Raw genomic sequence first — 22528 nt, 5'->3', positions numbered from 1 at the left:
TTTTTTTTTTTTTAGTATTTTGAGAAAAAAGTCTGATTTTTGCCGATTTTTTCTGGAAAAAACTTAAAAAAATAATTTTTTTTAAATAAAAAAAAATTCCGCATTTGTTTTTTGTCAAATCGTGGGATTTTACAAACGCCTTGAAGCTTTGAGACAAACCTTTTTTTTTTTGGCCTAATAAAGCAAATAGCAATTACAACTGCATTCAACAAAGATTGAATTTATTTTGTTGCAGTCTGTTTGTTTAAGTTTTGCGGTTTGCCTCTCAACAATCTTCTATTACCATTTTAAAAGTGCAACAAAAAAAAAAAAGGCAGTGAGACAACAAAGTCTTGATATTTCAAATAACATTCTGACGTGTACAAATCCATAACTAAAACAGTGTGCACGACTTTGATCTGCACATGCATAACACATGCAAGAGTCCCATGCATGGGTGACTCTTCATAATGTTCAATCAAAACAATTTGTCTTGCATAATATATTTCATGATAAACAAGGCAAAGGAAATTATACAAAGCAACAAAACCAAAATCAAGATTCCAGAACATGACAGAACCCAAACACAAAACATATAATTGATATAAACATAAATTGATGAATATAAGGCCATAAAAAAAATAAAGTCTGTCACAGACATAGCACTAAGCATAGCACTTTTTTACCAAATGTCTTCTTTTTTTCCTAATTGGGTAAATGAACCATGGGAGTACACCGTCCTTCAGAGGGGCATTTAAGCTGATGGTTCCGTGTATACATAGCAAGTTATCTGTACACATATCTTGCAGTCAGTTTTGAAAAGATTAGGATGTTAAAGGAGTATTTTGTGATCCTAGCATCCTCTTTTTATGACAATTTTCAATAGATATCCCCCAAAAAAGCTTATTCCCAAAATTTCAGTTGTTTCCGATTTTGCGTTTGCGAGTTATGCATGATTATGTGTATTACACTGCGCCACAGACAATGTGTTGTAGTTTCGTTCTGGAATACCAGAACGAAATTCAAATTTCACGATATCTTTGCCAAACGAATTAATCTGCAAGAAATATTTTGTACATAAACATTATGTAGCCAGAGGTTTCCAGTGATATAAAAATCTCAACTTTTTTAAAGAAAATTGGGGGGATGATGCTGTGGATCACAAAATGCCCTTTTAACCCCCGACTGTCCCAGTCTGGCTGGTGTCATTCGTCATGGATTTCAATGAAAATAATTTAAAATAAATAAGCAAGCAATCAATCAAACAAGATACTAAATGCCTTTCCGTGAAAATTACTGCAGCATAATTCAAACAAAATATAAATCTTGGAGGAAAGAAATAGTATTATATGATGTGATCTGATTCAACCAGGTCAAAGGCGGTAATCAGAGAAGATAATCTTACCCTTCCCAGAATCCTTTGTAACATGATACATCCCCTCATTTACATCAAATGACACTCCCATTGGTTTGTAGATTCCCTTTCTTTTCAAGTTGTGAATAGACTGGCTAAACATGGGTTGATAGTCATGAAATATATTTTGCAAGATATGAATGTGCTCTGTTCATTGAGGTACATTTCTTCACTATCGAACCATGTTGCACTAGATAGCAAATCAGTACAGAATGTCATCCCCCAACTGCGCATGTTTATTGTGTGATGCTTGTTAGTGACAACTGAAAAACATACATTCCAAAATGTGATGGACATTTGAAAATATTCTCCAAGTGACTTTGGTCGCAATCCGACACTCCCCATGTCCTACCATGCCATTGTGACAGGATTGCGTACCGTACTGAATGCTCTAAGAACGCATCACACAAAAAACAAACACAGTCAGAAGTTAACCCCATGAGAACTACCTGCTAATAGGTCAAAAAGAAGTTTTCATTATCAATTGGACCAATCAGCAACATTTATAGAATAATTTCACCACGCAAAAAAAATGGGGTGAATTATTTGCAAAGCTCCATTCTGATTGGTGATTAAAGTGAAGACATCATGTAATTGACCAATCAGAGGCAATGTTAGATCGGCAGGTAGTGCTCAGGGGGTTAAAGGTTATGTTGGACACAACTGTGCAGAATCAGTTCCCAAGAATCTGGGGGAAAGTCCTACTCAAAATTACTATACTGTGTCACACCTCAAGTTGAGAGTAACGCCATGTTGGATTTTGTAGTGGCAGATTAAAATCACGCGAGCTAACCTAATCCCGCCGGGAGTATACACACGCGTATAAGGACGATTTGTCCATATGCTGGCGACGCAACCGCGTAAACACACTGATTTGAGTCTGTCACTACAAAAACCAACATGGCGTTACTCTCAACTCGAGACGAGACACAGTATAGCCAGTTACTCAGTCGTCAACCTAAATGTTGTCCAACTCGGGGTATCAGTCTAATTCATAATTATGTGATCTCAATTACCAATTGACCTTTTTCCCTCTATCCCACAATGCACTATTCCAGGGGGGTATGATGTAGTCAATTAACCTCATAGATCGTGTGCATCCGATGGTCTTTGCAATTATTTTGTCTTAATATGGGCATAATGATTCCATATATGCGGATTATTGTAAAGGCCATCGATGCTACTAATTATGCAATTATTGAGTACACAAGTGATGCAGTTACGAAGCGATGCATAACATCTGTGTAAGAGATTATTGTTTACGTTTTATTTTCATCTCCGAAAAAAGTGAAACGGACGCCGACCATATATCACTGCGTGTCCCGTCATTAGTTTTTCACCTCTAGGTCTATAAAATGTATACAAAGTTAGGTTTCAATAACAGGAAACTTTTTTCATGACGACACCATGTCAATAAGGGAACAACCCAAAAGTTCGATGAAGCCCTATAAACAAAAGTCCTTTCGTTAGAAGGCTAACCCCCTCCCCCTCCCATCTAACGCAAGTGTCAAATATCGAAAATTCCAACCCGTATTCATTGGGCACAGGGCTGTCGCTATGGTCGATGGGGTTGTGGAGGGGTGCAACATTGCTAGGATATTGATCATGTTTAAGAAACAATGATTCTATTTTATTTTGAAATATTTTTCTTCATGTAAAATTACGACTTGCTGGATTATCAAATAAAAAAGAATCAAAGTGCGGTACAGCTGCTTTAAAAAATAATGAACTTGTAAGTTGCAGGTACTGCACTCTATATTTATTTGAAATCATTTTGAAGCAACCACTGTAAAATGTCAACATCGTACTTCAGAAAACACTAAAATTTTACAATTATATATTAAATCCTTAAAAACATGAAAAAAGATCAACTTTGACCGATGTTTTAACTACTTCTTTACAAACGTAATCGAACTTTTTGACCCCCTCCCTCCCTAACGAAAGGACTTTCGTTTATAGGGCTTCATCGAACTTTTGGGTTGTTCCCTAAGGCATAGAAATGTTGTTGTTTTTCCCTGAAAGGTATTAGTGATCGTGCGCCATTATCATGATTATCGGTGATTCCTTTTTTGTGATGAAGGCACCAGCCGAAATGGCCGTATGCCAGAATGTAATGAACATGACTCTGTACTCCCCGGGGAGATGATGTATTTTGCGACACTCATACCCCCCTGGAATAGTGCATGATGATGGAAGAAGGGAAAAAGGTCTATAGTTAGTGTTGCAAATAATGGGAAGTGAGAGCTAACTTACAACAGTAACCCATCCTAGAGCAGGGATGCCTTCACTAATTGCTGTCAGATGGTTAAAATGTTCCTTGTCACCGCGATTCTTGTCTCTCACCTCCTGCACCGCAGAAATCTGGTCTGATGTAGGCTTCAGTAGGCTTTGTAACACAGTCTGAAAAGAAGTAAGTCAAACATGGTTGTAAACTATATACAAACGAAGTTACAAATTCTGAGCAACACATGATTGGCACCCATCTATTTTAATGTTTAACCCTAACACCCTAGCTGCTTTTTGGCGAGGGGGGAGGAAAGAAGGAATGAAGAAAGAAAGGAGAGAAGAAAACATTTTTTCTCGGGTGCTGTTTTGAACCACCGACCCCACGTGCACAGGCCTACCTTGCCAATGGGGTGTGGCTTGCCTAGCCAAGCTTTCCGCAACCAAATGGCTGTTCGCATGATGACGCAATCTCATCATGTGGGACACCTGCTCGTGCCTATGTTTTGTGAACTGTGGTTTTGTGTTGTACAGTTAGGGTTACAGGTTACAGAAAAGTCAGAACTGGATCCTCTTGAAATGACCATAATTTATGGTATTATGACTATTTACAACCAATGACGTAGAAAAACATAGATCGCTGAGCTCGAGCTGGTACGTTGCCGTTTCATTGACAATCACACACTGAATAAGCCATTATGAAATGAAGGGACCTAACAAAATCAGCATCAAATACAACTAAAATGGGAACTGAATTTACTCTAGCATGTATGGATTAATAAAATTAAATAAATTGCTTGTTTTAGCATATTCAACTTTACTGTGTACCATTTTTTTATCAAAAAATTGCTGAATAATAAAGGCAAGCACGCTCCTAAATCTAGTTCATTCGCCCGTTGCCATGCAGCGCTACAGGAACGGCGACTGAAGGCGAAATTTCGTAAAGTGGTAGAGTTGTTTAGCGTGGCAACACTGCTGAAATACCAGATTCAGGCGTGTTTGCCTTAATAATTCAGCAATTTTTTGATAAAAACAATGGTAAACTGGGAAATTTAATGCGTTTTAATACATGATTTGTTCAACTTTGTGATCTATACAGCACCCAAACCGGCTTCACAGATTCGGCGAGCAGGGCACTCTATCCTTTCTACCTCATTGTTTACAACTTATATTGCTGCATTTCAATCTTGCGATCTTGTCAATTGGAAAGTGATGGTTACCAATCATTTTGATAGTCTGTAGGTGACCTACTACCAGTTTTGATGGTTATTTACATTTAGTCCCAGTGGCAATAGCAACCAGAGCAGACAGGATGTAGAAACGGCCCTGTGACCCTCCCATCAACTTTAAGCAGCATGCACTTCAAGCCTTACTAAAATACACAGCCAAGCCCTGACAAGCACTTACTATGCTCTGTGTCTGGATGGACTTTTGACTCAAATTTTGTAGTGATGTAAATAGGTCAACTTTATTTACAAGCACCCTGTAAATGTGTGTATACGCTGTTGATAATTACATTAGCCCACAATCTGATACTGTGAACAGCAAAATATGCACATACCTCGCTATCAAACTCAAAGCAAAACAAGTATACCTTTTCCTAACACTTCGAGTTTGGTAGTGAAATCACTGCATGTTTTTGCTTACATAGCCCGGAATCACTAACTATGGAGGGCGCTTATTTTTTACATTGCTGAACAGTCATCCATCACCATCTGATAACATTTAGTTAACTTGGCCTGTTAAATGCATCTACAGCCTGGTTATTGGTAAGTATTTTTAATATCTATAAATCTGCCCACTATAAAAAAGTGCTGTAATTTAATTTTGTTCCATATTTTGGATAATTTTTATTTTAATGCTCAATTTCCCACATGCATGCTTGATCATAGGTAAGCTTAATGGAAGTATTTTGACAGCATTGGATGCATGGGCGGTTAATAATTTCACATTTTGTTTGTTGTAAAGTCGGGCGATTAATGGAACAAATATGGTAATTAGTTCTACCTATTTAACACCATCTGAGGATTTTTTAATGTTCAACATGTTTAAATGCCATCTTTCATTGCACTTTTGCACTACAAGTGCGCTACAAGTTAAAATCATAGAAAACTCATTAGGTCATTGAGTGCAATCATTGTGTGTTATTTCTTCTACAGTTCCTGTTTCTACATCCTGAGTTACATCATTGACTTAACTGTTAATGAAAATATTCTGTTTGACCTTGTACATACTAGTAAGTCATCCAGTCATAACATTTTATTATATTTTATTTTCACCCCATCCCCATTCTGCATTCAAACAACTTGGTGGTATGAACTGTGCTCTGAAATACAAGCACGCCCAGGGACGCGCTAGACCAATATGATTCGAGGCGTAATGCATCAATCTTTTATATGACTCTTGCAAATTGCCGACAATCAAATAACTTTGACTACATTTGCCGACAATCATGTGGTTGACAACAACACTCAATTTTTGCCAACAAAATTGTGTATTGGGGGGTGTCACCCCCCCCCCCCTCTAGTGACGGCCCTGGGCACTCCCTTATTGAAGGTTTAAAAACTCTTACCGGTGAGGGAGGGAGGAGGGTAGGAGTCAAAAAAAATTTCGGTAATTTTTTTTTAATTATTAACTACTATAACATTAACAATTGGTCTATTATGTAAACAACAGCACAATTTCGTAACACATTAATCTTTTATATGACTCTTGCAATTTGCCGACAATCATATAGCTTTGACTACATTTGCCGACAATCACATGGTTTTGACGACAACATTCAATTTTTGCCAACAAAATTGTGTATGGGGGTGTCACACCCCCCCTCTAGTGACGACCCTGGGCACTCCCTTATTGGAGGTTTAAAAATGCTTACCGGTGAGGGCACCTTGAACTCCGCTACTGCTCCCAAAAAGGCTTTCTGTGCTTTGAAGGCTTCTTGTACTGCATCACACTGTCAGGAAGAAGCAAAACAAAATGTCTCAATTTATTAGAAAATATCCCCTGGGGGTTCTCAATACAAATGACCATACAGGGAATCAGGGATTTTCTGCAAACATGGGTCACATTTTTGGCTTTTTTTCTATGCCAATTTTGGTATTTTTATCTTCATTCAGACAGGAGAATGGCTTTTTTGAAAACTGCCTGAAAAAGCGTGCGAATTCGGCCTAAAAACAGGCTGAAAATAAATTAAAAATTCGTAAATTTGGACAACAAAACTGCCTGAATTCAGGCAAAAGCCTGAAAATTTTCATGCCTGTTCATTTTGCCTTACAGTAGCCAAAGCGTTTGAATTTTTTTAAAAATAAAAAAAAAAAGTTATAAATACTTCAGAAATTTGAATCAAATTTAGCATACCAGAACCTCTTAATAGGCAAAAGCAAAAATTCTTTGCTTGTCCTAGCACTCTTTATGGAAGACAAAGTCAGTCATTCTGATTTATTTCATCATGTATATGACCTCATTAGCTATGATTAAAAAAAATTGCACTTTGGGAAATTTCTCTACTGTATCACTTCATTCATGTTTTAAAACAGTTTGGGAGTGTGAAGAAACTGTTTAAAACTTTTTTTAAAAGGATCACAATTGGTGAAAAAAAAAAAAAAGTTTTTCTGGAATTTCCAAAATTAGTAGTAATATCATATATTTTCCCAGATTTTCAAGATTAGGGTAGGTCAGGTGAGAACAAAACAATTTAATGGGGAGGGGGGGGTCTCATGATACCAATTTTAAATACCTGTGCTTTGACATTGCCACCGATCTCTCCACTAAGTCTCACAAACTCTGCTAGTGATCCATTTATAACTTCATCAAAAGCTTGGACAAATACTGCTCCACCTGGTTAAGAAAGAAAGAGAATGTTACTTTTTTTATTGGACCATTGATATGGCGTATATAGCACCGACTCATGTCATGATCTCATTTGCCATTCCAACTGTGGCTCTATATATTATATCAAAGGCAGTATCTAGCTTCATCTGTTGTCTACTTCACTGTAAAATGCATACATTTGGGCCTCTTAAAAGAGGATTTCGTGATCCTAGCATCCTTTTTTTATGACACTTTTCAGTAGATATCCACGAAAAAAGCTTATTCCCAAAATTTGAGTTGATTCCGATTTTGCGTTTGCGAATTATGCATGATAATCATGATTATGTGTATTACACTGCTCCATAGGCCACTGTTGTAATTTCGTTCTGGTATACCAAAACAAAATTCAAATTTGACGATATTTTTGCTAATTGAATAAATCTGCGAGAAATTTTTGGTACATAAACATTATGTAGCCAGAGGTTTCCAGCGGTTTATAAGAATCTCAACTTTTTTTTTTTTTTTTTTTTTGGGGGATGAGTCTGTGGATCACAAAATGCCCTTTTAAGTGAGCATTGTTGGTTTTAAAGTGTATAAAAGTATACATATTTAGAATGGCAAAGGCTTGACAAATCCATCTGCGAAGTCAAATTTGGGCAAAAGTGCTTAGAGAAAATCACATGAACCCATTTTTAAACCCCATTTTCAATACTGCCTAAACAAAACATGTCTGGCCTATAATTTCACTGTACATATCAGTGAAAAATCCTCATTTTGATGGGTAAAGTGGGGATGAGGCTATTTAACGAATTGCCTACCTTTAATGTCAACTTTACATCATACATACCTCCGCCAGTATCCCTAGATACGCCTTGTAATTTGGTAATGACGCCCTCTAACGTCTCCGTGAAATCTTTGGTCACATCACTAAGCTTAACGCTTTCTACAGCTTTGGACAAATCGATACTGACATTGTTCAGCTGCGAGATCAAGGCAGAGAGATCAGCCATGTTGTGGAAGACTTAGTACTGCAGAAAGAAAAGACAGAAATGTACTGATTATTTGTCTGTGGATTGGCAACAAGGCTAAATTTCAATTTCAATGCAAAGCTATAAATTGTTTCTTACCATGACTGTTTTTACATATTTGTAACATTATAATAAGGAGAGGGAAAATGTGTGATGCGCAAAAAACGCCAAAAATTGCGCATTTTGGGTACAATTGTGCATTTTACACATGTAGGTCCGACCGCGAACTTTAAGATTTGGCCAAAATAACCATTTTTCAAGTACTCATTTTTCAAAAACCTGAAGTTTTCACTAAAATCAAAGAATCCATAATAATCTGCAACGCAATCCATGTAATAAAAAAAGTATAAAAATAGGCCATCACAAACAAAAATTTGCAAGAAAATATAGAAGAAATACAGTAAAAAAAAAATTAATATTGCATATTGAACATTTTGGGGAGAAAAATCACACATTTTGGTAAAAAAATGCACAAATTGCGCATTTTCAAAAACTGGCGCGCGCATTTTACTCTCAAAAATAGCGCATTTTCCCTATGCTTACATTATAATATTTAGAGTCTGCCCAACCCCAAACTTTTTGTAAACGTTTGTTACATATGGCTGTACTTTGTATGAATTCTCTCCAGGGTTATAGCAATGCTGGTGGCGACCGGTACTGAAAAAAAGCGATTCTCACAATATGTGTGCTTATTTTACAGCACAATTTTTCCAAAATAATTGCATAAGAAGCTTCTTTTTTCATCATAAATTTCAAAAATCTAATCCATTGCAATGGTATATTATTTTCACTTTGTTGCAATTTTGGGTTCAGTAGTTCTCCCATGAAAGACCATCCCTAACTAAATTATTATCATCAACCTCCCCTCCCTGCAGGCCAGTTACTTTAAAAGAGCAAACAAACCACATATATCATGTCTATATCGTAGTACATCTTATTTAGTACGTCCATGGTCAGTCAATCATGATGATCAGACCCTATTAATAACATTATTTTGTCACATGTGTGTCCTATACAACTGATGATACATACTGTTATCATAGCAATGTCACACAAATACCAACTACTATATGTATACCGCAATATTTTAGTGGATGAATTTTTCACAAATTTTAAGATAAGCACTTTTTAGGTTTGTTATTTTTGCAAAGATGTGCAGTACACATACATTGTATAACCCTATCAGTACAAAATACTTTTTCACAGCCTTTTAAATTTGCGATTCTAAAGTTCCAAATGTATCTGCACAAAGAGCGAAAAATCAATTGCATCACAAAAATGTCCTGCCACAGCCTCAAGGAATACAGGGAACAGAACTGATATAATTGTTGATGTATTTAACACCTTGTAATATGTTTTGATAATATCATTCTTAGTACATCCACAACATTGAAACAGTGTAATGTGGGAAAGATTATTCTTTGCATGTTATGTGCAAATTTATGACAATCGTGTGTTTTGTGAAAAGCATTTCCACAGAGTTATAGGTTCAGGAGTCTACAGATAGCTGTTAAAAAGAGGGGAAATCAAAACAAATCTTAGCTGTAAGTTTTCAGGCTCTTTATTAGGTTTAGATTAGGCAAAAAAAAAAAAAAAGTTTGTCTCAAAGCTTGCGCGCGCGTTTGTAAAATCCCACGATTTGACAAAAAACAAATGCGGAAATTTTTTTTATATCAAAAAAAATAAATTTTTTCAGTTCTTTCCAGAAAAAATCGGCGAAAACTTTTTTCTCAAAATACCATGAAGAAAAGTCGGAATAAAAAAAAAAAAAAAAAAGCGGTGGGGGGTAGCGTTAGGGGCTTTAAATTTCTTGTGAGCTTTGAGACAAACCTTTTTTTTTTTTTGGCCTTATATGCACAAATTGGGAAAAAAATGGTTCGAGAAGAGGTTCTTTTCGAAAATTGTCTCTTCTATTTTGGTTTAAAAAGTATTTATTTCACTTTTAGCAAAATTTGTCAACCCCCCCAATTGCTTGCTTCCTTTTTAGCCTCATAAAAGTTGTATGTCCCCATCTTTTACCCCCCATCCCTTGACAGATAATCATCATCACTCTCTGAAATTTAAATTGATGCACATTTGAACAATCACCGTATTTGCCGGAACCAATCCAGCATATCCTAACCGGGTCCGGCAATTAAAGTCACCTCTCTCCTGTAGATGAAACTTTGTGTTTATATGCACAGAGATACCAAGATTTTAAAAACATCCAGAAAATCCAAACAAAAAATAGGGAGGCTTTAAAAATTACATGCAATTTCAATGGCACAAAACTTGCCAGAAATTGAGAGGTTTATACCAAATTTGGGTGTCAAAATGGACATGTATTATAAATAGGGAGCCCCGAGTGAGGGGGCACTCAACTTTGAAGTGACGGTATGTGCCTGTCAATAGGCCCTCTTTTGAAGTCGACTATACCCGATGACCCCTTTTTTAAAAGCCATACCCGATGACCCCCTTTTTTAGTTAAGGCGACCCTTTTTGGTTGAGGCTACCCAATGACCCCTTTTTTCTAGAATAGCATCATCAAAATGGAACAAAAATGCGAAACTGTAAAATTTTGTTCAATTTTTTCAAAATTATGCGAAATTTTCAAAATTTTGCTCCATTTTTTCAAAATTTTCTACCCGATGACCCTTTTTTAAATCTTATACTCGATGACCCTTTTTTGAAATATTGTACCCAATGACCCCTTTTTTATTTTGTTTGTACCCAATGACCCCTTTTTTAAAATAACGCTTTGTACCCGATAGGCCCCTACTTACGTGACTCCGGTGGCACACATACCCGTCACTTCAAAGTTGAGTGCCCCCGGGAGGAGCCTCCCTCTAAAATAGGGAGAGTTGGCATCTGTGTGTGTACCTCAACTAGTATTTCATCACTTAAAAATTACCGGTAACGGGAAATTTTCACAAATAAAAGAAACAATCAAACTGTTAAGAAGAATCAGTTAAAACTGCAAAAAGGTAACCCTGCAAAAATAACATTATTATTCTACTAAACTAGTGGTACACATCGTACACATTCACATCACTTTATTACAATTAACATTTTATTTTCTATTGAATACCTTGTACTTTATATTAGTGACCATTTAAAAACTGACCCACTAGTTACTAATTATTTTTAATTGAATGTACTAAATTTGTACTTGTGTTAATTGATTTCACACTCAAATTCAATTGAAGTGTTACAAAACAAAATTATGAAGTACTTGGAGAAGTTACACATTGATAGTGTCCTGGGCTGATATTCATAAAACCACGCTAGGCCTAGTTGACAGCTAAAATTGACTTTAGCAAGCTGCTAAGCCTAGCTGATTGCTAATTCTTATTCATAAAACCCAGTTAGAGTTAGCAACATTCTAAAATTTTGCCAAAACTTAGAGTTGATCTGGGGCAGCGCTAAGTCACTAGTTGACAACTAGTCAGTCTGCATTTGGACACCGTACTGACAACATGGCTCGTAGAATCATGGAGCTTGTTGAACTTAAATCACAAATAAGGAAAGAACGCGTCTTCGAGACAGGAGAAGTCCATTGGACTTCTTTGACGATGACAAGCTTTATTCAGCGATATTCTAAAATTTTGCCAAAACTTAGAGTTGATCTGGAGCAGCGCTAAGTCACTAGTTGACAACTAGTCAGTCATTACATTTTGATCATTTTGACTGTGGTTCAGAGCTCAAGTATAATAGACATGTATTATATAAGCCTATTGTATTAGATGTTACACAACTGTTGAAGGCCATAGCACCCAAAACACCCAAATAAGTTATCAGCTAAATATTTCTAGTTGATAGCTAGTTAGCAAAGTGTTTAGCAAGGTTTTATGAATAAGAAATTAGTTGATTGCTACGTAGCTATCAACTAGTGGATTTAGCATCTTGCTAAGCACTAGTTGGTTGCTAATTTAGCAAGGCTTTATGAATATCGGCCCAGTACTCTTATTCTACAATAATTTTTTTTTTCATTATTTTTATCATTTAAAAAATATATAATTAAACAAGGTTACATTTTTATTCTTATAACTTTTTTTAAATATCACTAATAAAAAACTGAAGATATCTTACAGTACACTTCCAACAATGCATTTCTTCCCTGTACTGATTTGCTAGTGCAACATGGGTTGAGAGTGGCAAAAATACATTTTTTAAATCTTATTTTGTAAATTAAAAAATTATTTTGCCACTTGCAAGAAGAAAACCAATAATCATACGCTTTAAAGAAGGAACACATTTCTGGAGTGGGTCCATATTTTTTCTTTTTCAATTTTCAACTTCAAGTACTTAATGCTTTGATCCAGGAATTAATTACTTGTAAAAATGATAAAAAATGTTGAATCAATCAAACACAATTCACTGTATATTTTTGAAGTACACTTGTACATTCTACCCAGGGCTCAGAATCTTCACATAAACAGTATTGCATCGTTTGACACAAATTCTCTCATATTAGAATGCATAATTTGTTAAGTATATATATGAAAACAAATCACAGGTCTACCAGTTCCACATTAAATTGATTTTTGCTTGGTATATATTGTAAATCTAATTAATAAGAGCTTCTAAATTGCACATTTAGTAGGAGTGGAATTCCAGCAGTCACATCAAAAAGCTATTTACATCTTGCTCATTGCCCATATAAGGCATTGATGAGTAAACACAATGACTCACCTCTCAACCTGCCAAATGGAGGCATACACGTAATAATGGCACCAATATACAATACATATAATAGTAATACCCTGGCATGTAATGCTACAAATATAAGGCCTAAAAAAATTGTTTGATTGGCGTAACCCGACCGACCCTAAAAATAGACCCGACCCTAAACTTTTTTTCATATTTTTTTTCAAAAAATGAATAAAAAAATCAAAAAGATTAAAAGAAAAAAAATCATGATTTTCAGCTTAAAATGTGTGTAAAAAAAAAATTAGTGACCGACCTACCCTAATTTTTTTTTAATGTTACGCCAATCAAACAATTTTTTTTAGGCCTAATCATGGTGATCTGTTTACAACTTTTTTAATTCTAGAAATCTTGCAAAATTCCAATTTCTAACTTGGGTATCATATAATAGGGACCCAATAGCTTAAATTTTGACTAAATACATTAATTTTGCAGTATCCAATTTCTGTGCACACCCTGCAACAAAACAGGATTTTGAACTTTAAAATAATTCATTTACTGTGCATTTCGCACACAGTACAGAAACCGTTTCAAAACAGACATTTCAAAACAAATTGGGAACCATTCTAAGGATTTCGTGCAAAAAAAACAAACTAATTTTTAAAATACGAAAAGTCCAATTTGAAACCTTTTTACCACAACCATGACATAATAAAGCATTCATTTCGAATATCTCTACATAAATTTTCATTTACGACACCACATAATACCTAACGGTGTGAAGTATGATTTTTTTTACTCTATTTATTCAAATTTAAAAGTTAAATGCTATTGTTAAAATTTAATGCAGGCATGCTGTCGCTTATCTATCTGTAAGAGTGTAAATAAAGCCATGATGAAACACAAGCCCTAAAGCAACGGTGGCATGACTGTATCACCATAGCAGCATGGTAAACAATACTGGCAGTCATTTAAATCTAAACCAAACATACAGTTATAAATAAGGACAAGATACCATAATTTATAGCTTACAACTTTCCAAAATATTGTTGATAATTTAAAATCTACTAATCTTAAGGGGCTGTGCAATTATTATGAGCCCTGGGGAGGGTAAAATTGGGGGGAAGACATTTTTGGCAAGCTGAAAGGGGGGGGCAAGCTATTTCACATATTCATGGGGTGCCTTTTAAATAAAATGCTCTAAAAAGGCTTAGGAAAACAGTACGAAAATGCTTAAATATACACAGTTTTTGGCATGCACAAGGGGGGGGGGGCAAAGAATTTTTGGCAGGCGAAGGGGGACAAACGATTTTTAGGCGTGCTGGGGGGGGCTCATAATTATTGCACAGCCCCAAAGTGTAATCAGGATGTTACTATTCTGTCATCTCTACATAAATACAGCCCCACAATTTGTTGATATTATGCATGTACACAGGCTTTGCAGTTTGATGAGAGCTGGAGTGATTGCTCCTAAATCACTGGGGCCTTGCGAGCGGCAGGAGCCCCTCAAATAAAGCTGAGGAGAGCTTTTTATTGCTCGCCTACCTTTGGTGTAACAATAATAACCACATATATACAGTACAGTAAAAATGATCTCCTTGTGCTCTCCTGTAGCACTCAAGGAGAGCAATCAAAAGCTCCCCTGCAAATTTCAAACAGCAAAGCCCTGTGTACAACAGGACTGAAATTAGTAAGATGTATGCGCTTTCATGTTTTTAAAAAATATTTAATAAAAAAATTATAGCTATATACTAGTACATTAAGGTGCTCATCAGGGAAACCTGAACATCCACCCAAATTTAGTTTGATGACAGTATTTATTTTTAGCACAGAAAGAGGCACACTTAGGTAGAACATCAGACACACTCAGTTGTGATGATAAACCCAAAGTCCCCAAAAATTATCTTAAAAGTCTACAATACCGCACCAAAAGCATTCAATCAACCCTCAGTCTGAAACATGATTTCATTTCACAATATGATTATGTGCATAATTTCTGTTTTATTTTGGTAGAATTTTCAACATACATGTATTGCAGCCTGTATGGCAATGATATTCAACTTTGGTGAAAAAATAACAAAATTATGCTGCTGCCAAGAGCCTTGTTTAGCATAGCTGTCCACAATTACACCAAATGAAACCGGGAAATGAAAATGCTGATGAGTGATGAGAAGGGAATTAAATTCTGTCTCTGATTTAAACCTCATGAATAGAAGATGGTAAATATTATGCATGCACTCGAAAAATTGAAATTTTATGATCTGACTGTATTTTGAAATGAAAATCCAGTGCAGGACTGGCAGATGGGCCCAGGCCCAAGATCCAGGAGGGGGGATCCCAAATTTGAGAGGATAAAACAAAAAAAACAAAGTCAAGTGGGAAAATTTAGTCAGCACTGGTTTGAAATGAGAACTATTACACCTTACTGGGATCACAGATCACGGGATGTAACATGTGGATCTGGATATAGCCAGGCCGTTGCAACTCGTATACCAGCGCAATGCAAAAAGGTGGCGACACCGTCGGCTTCCCCCGTGTATTACCCACCAGCGCCATTGATAAGTCACGGCCGCTGCCATTAATATTGAATATTGCTACAATTCATTTGTTTATGTTTCTTAGTTATATTCTTTCTTTTATAACTATGACCATGTACTTTAAATATTAACTGTCATGACTGTATCCGTTTGTTTGGTAAATTTTCATGAAATATTGATAAATTGAAGAATTTGTAATTAAACCCTGGGCGTCGCCATTTTAGAAAAGTGAAGAAAAATGCTGCTGCCACCAGCCCACCACGACAGTACTAAAAGCTACCTAAAAAAATATGCGTAGTACTGTGGAGACTTACGTTAACATGACGTCACAAATATATATATGCTAATTAAAGAAAAATGCTGCTGCCATCTACGTCCACATGTTGCAAGCGTGACGAACGCTGACCTCACATCGACGAACGGAGTTGCAAGTCCATCGCACTTCGTGCTCTATTATACGTCCATGATATAGCCAGGGGCCCTAAATTTTAGCTGGGCCCAGGGCCCTGAAAAAGGTAAATTTGGCCCTGCTTTTATATGTATGAACTGTATTCATTCCAATAAGCGCCCAGGGCGCTTAACAAAGTCATTTTGGGTGGGATTTCAATGGCGCACATAGTTAACAGAGGTCAAAGGTCGAAAATTCCTATTTTCGCACATTTTTACATGCCTGTATTATTGCGCGCCAACGTCACCCGACTCTCCGAATAGCATTTCATCAAAAGAGGTTATTCTCTGCAAGTACTGAAAAAATTAGCTTGGGATCTCTTGATCTTCATATTTTTCTGATTTTTTGAAAATGGACATAGCCTCATTGTGGAGGTCAATAATTGCCCTATTTTCCCCTCATAATGATGCTAAGCACAATGTGAACTTTTTACTGCATCAAAAAAAGATGCGCCAACAAGATCCCAATTTTATTTTTCATCGTCTAGCTTCTTTGGCAACTGGTAGACCAAAAAAAGTAACAGCTACTTGGGATCAAGTGGGCGCACTAATATAAAAGAGGTCAAAGGTCAAGCTTTGTGCCAAAGTAACACATTATGTGCGACGTGCAGCACAAAAGTGGAACTTTGACCCATAATAAAAATGTGCGCCAACATGATCCCATCTTATTTTTTGGATGATTGGCTAAAGGGGCTTATGTACAACTGATTGTAAGTAAAAAAAAGTGGGATCATGTGGGCGCACTAATTCAATAGAGGTCAAAGTTCATACTTTGTGCCGAATTGCCATTATTTTGCCATTTTTATTGCAGGTCAAAGTTCCACTTTTGTGCTGCACAAAGGGAAATATGCGTCACTTTGGCACAAAGCTTGACATTTGACCTCTTTTACAATAGTGCGCCCACTTGATCCCAAGTAGTTCTGTTACTTTTTTTTTTGTCTACCAGTTGCCAAAGAAGCTAGACGATGAAAAATAAAATTGGGATCTTGTTGGCGCATCTTTTTGTGATGCAGTAAAAAGCCCACATTGTGCTACGTGTCATTATGAGGGGGGAAAGAGGGCAATTATTGACCTCCACAATGAGGCTAAGTCCATTTTTAAAAAATCAGAAAAATATGAAGAGAGATCCCAAGCTAATTTTTTCAGTACTTGCAGAGAATTACCTCTTCTTTGATGAAATGCTATTCGAGAGTCGGTGACGCTATGCCGCAATAACCAATAATATACAGGCATGTAAAATGTGCGAAAATAGGAAATTTTGACCTTTGACCTCTGTTAACTATGTGCGCCATCGAAATCCCAAAAACTTTTTGCTGAAAAATGAAACTTTAATTTCAAACTTGTTCGGACTTGGGATCTTGATGGCGCAGCCCGTTATGATGCTTTGAAGTTTGCACGAGGGCGCTTTTCATCAAATCATTGGATTTGCTGATTTTGTGCGCCATCAAGATCCCAACTTTTTTCTTGGTTTTGTAATGTAACCATTTGGTACTTCAAAAAATGCAAAATGCAGGTTGGGATAATGATGGCGCATGATGTTAGGCCAATGAAAGTCAATTCCTTGTTTCCCGTTACACAACTTTTCATGACTGTGTAGGTGACCATTTCATTTTTTTTTTTTTTTTATTTCATACCATTTCATTATTGCATCTGTTACAGGTGTAAACCAATAACTACCCATGTATACATGTGATAAATTACAATTTGTAGTTTACAGATGTAGTTTACAACAACATTTTTTTTATTTCAGTTGGGTAGTTCGCAACGCAAACTTAAAAAACCGGGCAAAACAGACACGTCATTTATCAGTATGCCATTTTCGTATTGGTGCTGCCCTATTTAAGTTTGCACTGAAGTGCCATCTCAATTTGGGTGCGCCAATTTGGATCATGTGCTAATGAATTTTTATTTATTCTGTATAAATAATATAGTATTAATTACAATTTCAAGCATAGGTGTTTAGGCAAGAAGTACAAGAAGCTGCGTAATTAATATTATGACAAACATGCAACTATTTAAGCCACAGGAGCCTTGTATTTTTTAGTGCAAACTCTAATTGAAATCATGCAATGACGTTGCACTTGCTTTTTGTATACAGATCATCCCATACCGTACTAGCAGAGCTAAGTACGGTATGGGTTCCTCGTACTAACAGTTGGGTACATAATATTGAGACTGGCTCTTCACATAAATCAAACAAAATTTTCAATAACGGGTAATAGTAGGATTTCAATTTTTTATTAATGAAGTTACTTGTAGTTTTGACGAATGACAAAGTTGTTTTTGGAAACTTAGATGCTTGTTTCAACTGATGATGTAGGATCGCAAGGTGAGTGAATTCGTGAAGAGATTTGCTTGTTTGAGTGATAGTAGGATACGGGATGTAGTAGGCTAGTCCTCTGTGTTTGACCTGCTCCGACGTCTCAATTCACGCGGAATTATTCGTACCTAACCTGCTTACCAGACAGCAATACTGCGTATTGCTGTATGGAACCAGACAGTCATAGGCATAGCCATAGCTGCGGACAGCGGCGGAGACTACATTATTTGTACCACAGAATTAAAACCAGAGAACCAGGACTCGACCGCCATCTTGATACAGGCATGGAGCAAAAATTGGGGGTATTCGGTTTCCCTCGGAATTCGCTCGAGGCATTCGTTGTCATGCAAGCGCGACATGGATGATGGGCGAATTTGAGAGACGCACAGAGATGCGACCTGCACGCGGTACCAAGACGCTTCAGATGAGGCGCAGAATTGTTTTCGTTCGTCTCCACAGCACCGTCGGCAAGGACCCGAATACCCCAATTTTCTCCCCCATAGCTGACGGCGCGATTGTACATGGCGGTATAGGGATATGCCTGCCACTTCCACATACTTGTGCATAATACGGAAGGTCGAGTTGTGCCCATTTAATGTTTAGGCCTATGTTAAACTGTATGTTATACAAATTGTACAGCTATCATTTCTACCCTATGACGAACCGACATACCTGTAAATCAAATAGCCCACAAAAAACTGGTCATCGCTGGTATTTTTCATGAAGAAAAACAACACTTTTTTACGCCGGAACATGTCCAAAACACGTTGAGACTGGCTCTTCACATAAATCAAACAAAATATTGAGACTGGCTGACATACAAGCCTCCCCACGCATGTACATAAGGCCGTATAAAATTAATGTTTTGGTTCTCGTCCAGAGGATTTTCATTAATTGATGAGGGAGGGAGGTGTTTTTTTTTGTTTTGGTTTGTTTTAAAGTGTAAAATCAGCATTGTCTGTATAGGCCTAGTTTTTGGTCTTTTTTAACAGTGCTCGAGGAAGCGATGAGGCCCTTCTTTTTTTTTCAAATGTGAGATTCTGAGGATAAACCCCTAGAGTACCACAAAAAGACTTGGAAGTGATGCTTGTTCTCTAATAAACTTATTTTTTTTTTTATATGTATGAAGATTTCATAAATCATTCCAAAGTCTAAAAAATTGAAAAATCTAAAAAAAAAAAAAAAAATCTGACAAATCCCAGAAATTGAGGAGGAGTGGGCGAGAACCAAAATATTAATTTTACACGGCCTAAACAAGCCGTGTTCATTGTTTAATTGTCACCTGCAGCTGTTCGCAAGAAAACCTTCTGCATAAAATTACCTGGGTCGTTATCAGGCCTGAGACACACTGGCGCTAGTTTGAGGACAGTCACTATGATGAGTTACTAATGTCGGCACATGCAGAAAATGCGTGATGGGTCGCCATTTTGTGACTCGTGCAAGCTAACACAAACAAATTATTGGACTTAATAATCTTTTCAAGTTTTAATAAAACGTGCATCTATCATGATAATATTACATTTTATTATTTTATTATTTCAATTACATAAGCTACAAATGTATGTCAATTTTGTGTCCATGTTAATTTTTATATGGATTTACCTGTGTTGATTTTAAACTGTTGTGAACGTGGAGCTACGCAAACTGGCAGGCGATTACCCACCATGCAATGCGAATACACGGAAACGATCCAGTTTAGGATGCATCGCAGTTCCTATTGTGTAAACCAGGCGTAAACCGCCCATCCAACCTGATCGTGTGCACAGGATTTGTGCTGGAGGCTCGTTTTAATGCGCACAACCAATGCGCAGAAGAAGACCTTGATACTAGGCGGAGCTTCGTTTCACAAGAATGATTGACAGCTGTGAGTAGGTGAAATTCTGTTCTGTGATTGGTACAAAAAAAGATGGTTCTCGTATAAATGAATATATTATCCATGGCTTCAAAATTAGGAACCATTTCTTCCACAGAGCCCTAGATAGGGCTCTATGGTCTCTACTCATCATACACGACCGTAGAAGATCTGGCCAGCGACGACGCTTGCCAATCAGGCTAGCTATTTGTACGGCGTGGCCTCTCATCCTTTATTATCTCTGGTCTTGTCACGCTGGTAGATTCGCCCATCTGTGATTACTGACCTGGATCTGACAGAAGATTGTGGAATTTACGATTTTCAGCAGCAGGATTTTATGAAACTGCCAATATTTGCAAGTATTCTGAAGGATCGGTAATAATTAAAATATTTTTCATTGTGTCGCTAGTGCAAGTTGAAGTTAGTGAATTTGTGGTTTTGTATGTTATGTGCAAGAGTGTTTTCAGGAAGCGTAAATAGGCAGGCCGTTATGCTAAACTCTCCATCTTATATATATGTAAGTTCGGCGAAGAACTGGACACATCACACGGTAGTGTGATGTGTCCAGCCTGATATAGTATAGGAGTCCCGGTTCTCCTTCTCTAATTCTGTGATTTGTACTCGTTTACGCGTTTTGAAGTGGAATGTCACAGGAGGATGAAAAACCATGGGTGTTTTTTTCAATAGATCGCTGCTGTAGCCTCGTACGGAGCCCTGAGATTACAGTAACGGAGACTGAGCTAATAATATAATGACGTACAATGAATGTAAGCTTAAAAGGAATGTTCAAGAAAATCATGAAATGAAATGAAATTGAAAAGACTTCCAATTTCTGCAGAGTAACCCACGTGAGTCTTACAAACAGCTCGCAAACGGGAAAACAAGATATTGATACTCAAAACTACGAACAGAATTCATTAAATAAGGGAATACATACTTACCAAAATTGACAAAACAGAAGTTCCAACTTCTTCGCCCACTTTTCACAAGCCGAGAGGAGTGGTCTCACACACCGAATCGTGGATTGCGGAAGTAGAACAACCCGGAAGTTATTTCTCTGGTTTTGTTTCAGTGTTGCTATTTTTGGGAGTAGAGTTTAGCTAGAAACTTTGATATGCATTGTTTTACCCAAGACTCCATTGAATGCAATAATATTGCTTTCAAAGCAATGATATTTAACCTATAAATAACTTACGTCTTGCAAAAAAAGATGTGAAGAATACTGAAGATGATCTGTTTTTCATACCAGCATCGTTTAAAGGAGTATTTCGTGATCCTAGCATCCTCTTTTTATGACATTTTTCAGTACATATCCACAAAAAAAGACTATTCCCAAAATTTCAGTTGATTCCGATTTTGCTTTTGCGAGTTATGCATGATTATGTGTATTACACTGCTCCATAGACAATGCGTTAAATTTCGTTCTGGTGCACCAGAACGAAATTCAAATTTCACGATATCTTTGCAAAACGAATTAATCTGCAAGAAATATTTTGTACATAAACATTATGTAGCAAGAGGTTTCCAGTGATATAAAAATCTCAACTTTTTTTGAGAAAAGTGGGGGGATGAGGCTGTGGATCACGAAAAAATTTATGTAGAATAGTCTAGAGGTAACCCAAAATTGCGTTATATCTAAAAGTTGGCAACCTTATTTAGCCTTTGTCCACTGATTAATTTACGCATCCCTAGATTGCAATGTCCACTAAGTTACAGTAACTTGTAAATAATATTGTACGTTGATTTCTGAGAATGATACTGACACCACACCGCCAGGCTGGTTTGTAAATAGACTTGATAGAAATTCCCCAGAAATCAGTCCGAACTACAGAAAATTGAAAAGGTATTCGGAGGTAAAATAATCCGGAGGGGGGGGCACTTCAATATGAAATGGATATATAGGGCTGGCACTTTTTTTGGCATTCGGTGAGAGCAAAATGTAAAAAATATGGGGTCATTGGGTGAGAACCCCGGAGGGGGTTGGTTGAAGGTATACGGGGCACACCGACATCGCCTGGCTAATAATTATTTGGTGCAGCAGAGACATTAAAATGAATACACGGGATCGATACACGTGTGAATTGCTATGCACGATTTTGATATCAGGCGAAAATCTTCGGATACTGGGTTAGAAAATGATGAATATCTCCCGTAAATGATTTTTTTTCTAGAAATCAGATGTGGTCTCATACACTTGAAAATACGTGTTGAATAGATATGATAGTCGTTAGCGTGCGCTTTGAAAATTGGCCGTATGTCTTGAACTCAAAATTTGACCAAAACTCTAAT

General features: G+C 36.8%; 1 protein-coding gene across 2 annotated transcripts in view; it reads right to left on the bottom strand.

The window, feature by feature from the left end:
• Positions 1-21336, bottom strand: part of LOC140162979 (adenylyl cyclase-associated protein 2-like) — a 38847-nt gene extending 17511 nt beyond the window's left edge. Inside the window, exons 1-5 of one of the 2 annotated variants that reach the window (XM_072186305.1) lie at positions 21181-21336; positions 8277-8457; positions 7356-7456; positions 6495-6572; positions 3647-3793 (exon numbers count right to left, since the gene is read on the bottom strand). In XM_072186305.1, coding sequence (XP_072042406.1) covers positions 3647-3793; positions 6495-6572; positions 7356-7456; positions 8277-8439 — 489 coding nt within the window. In that variant the 5' untranslated portion in view covers positions 8440-8457; positions 21181-21336. The remainder of the gene's footprint in view (positions 1-3646; positions 3794-6494; positions 6573-7355; positions 7457-8276; positions 8458-21180) is intronic. The other variant, XM_072186304.1, reaches the window with a different exon arrangement.
• Between the last annotated feature and the right edge of the window lie 1192 nt (positions 21337-22528).

Source organism: Amphiura filiformis, chromosome 10 (genome assembly GCF_039555335.1).
Source record: "Amphiura filiformis chromosome 10, Afil_fr2py, whole genome shotgun sequence".
NCBI classification, from domain to species: domain Eukaryota; kingdom Metazoa; phylum Echinodermata; class Ophiuroidea; order Amphilepidida; family Amphiuridae; genus Amphiura; species Amphiura filiformis.
Note: the sequence above shows the minus strand (reverse complement) of the source record. Positions and strands in the feature narration are given on the sequence as shown.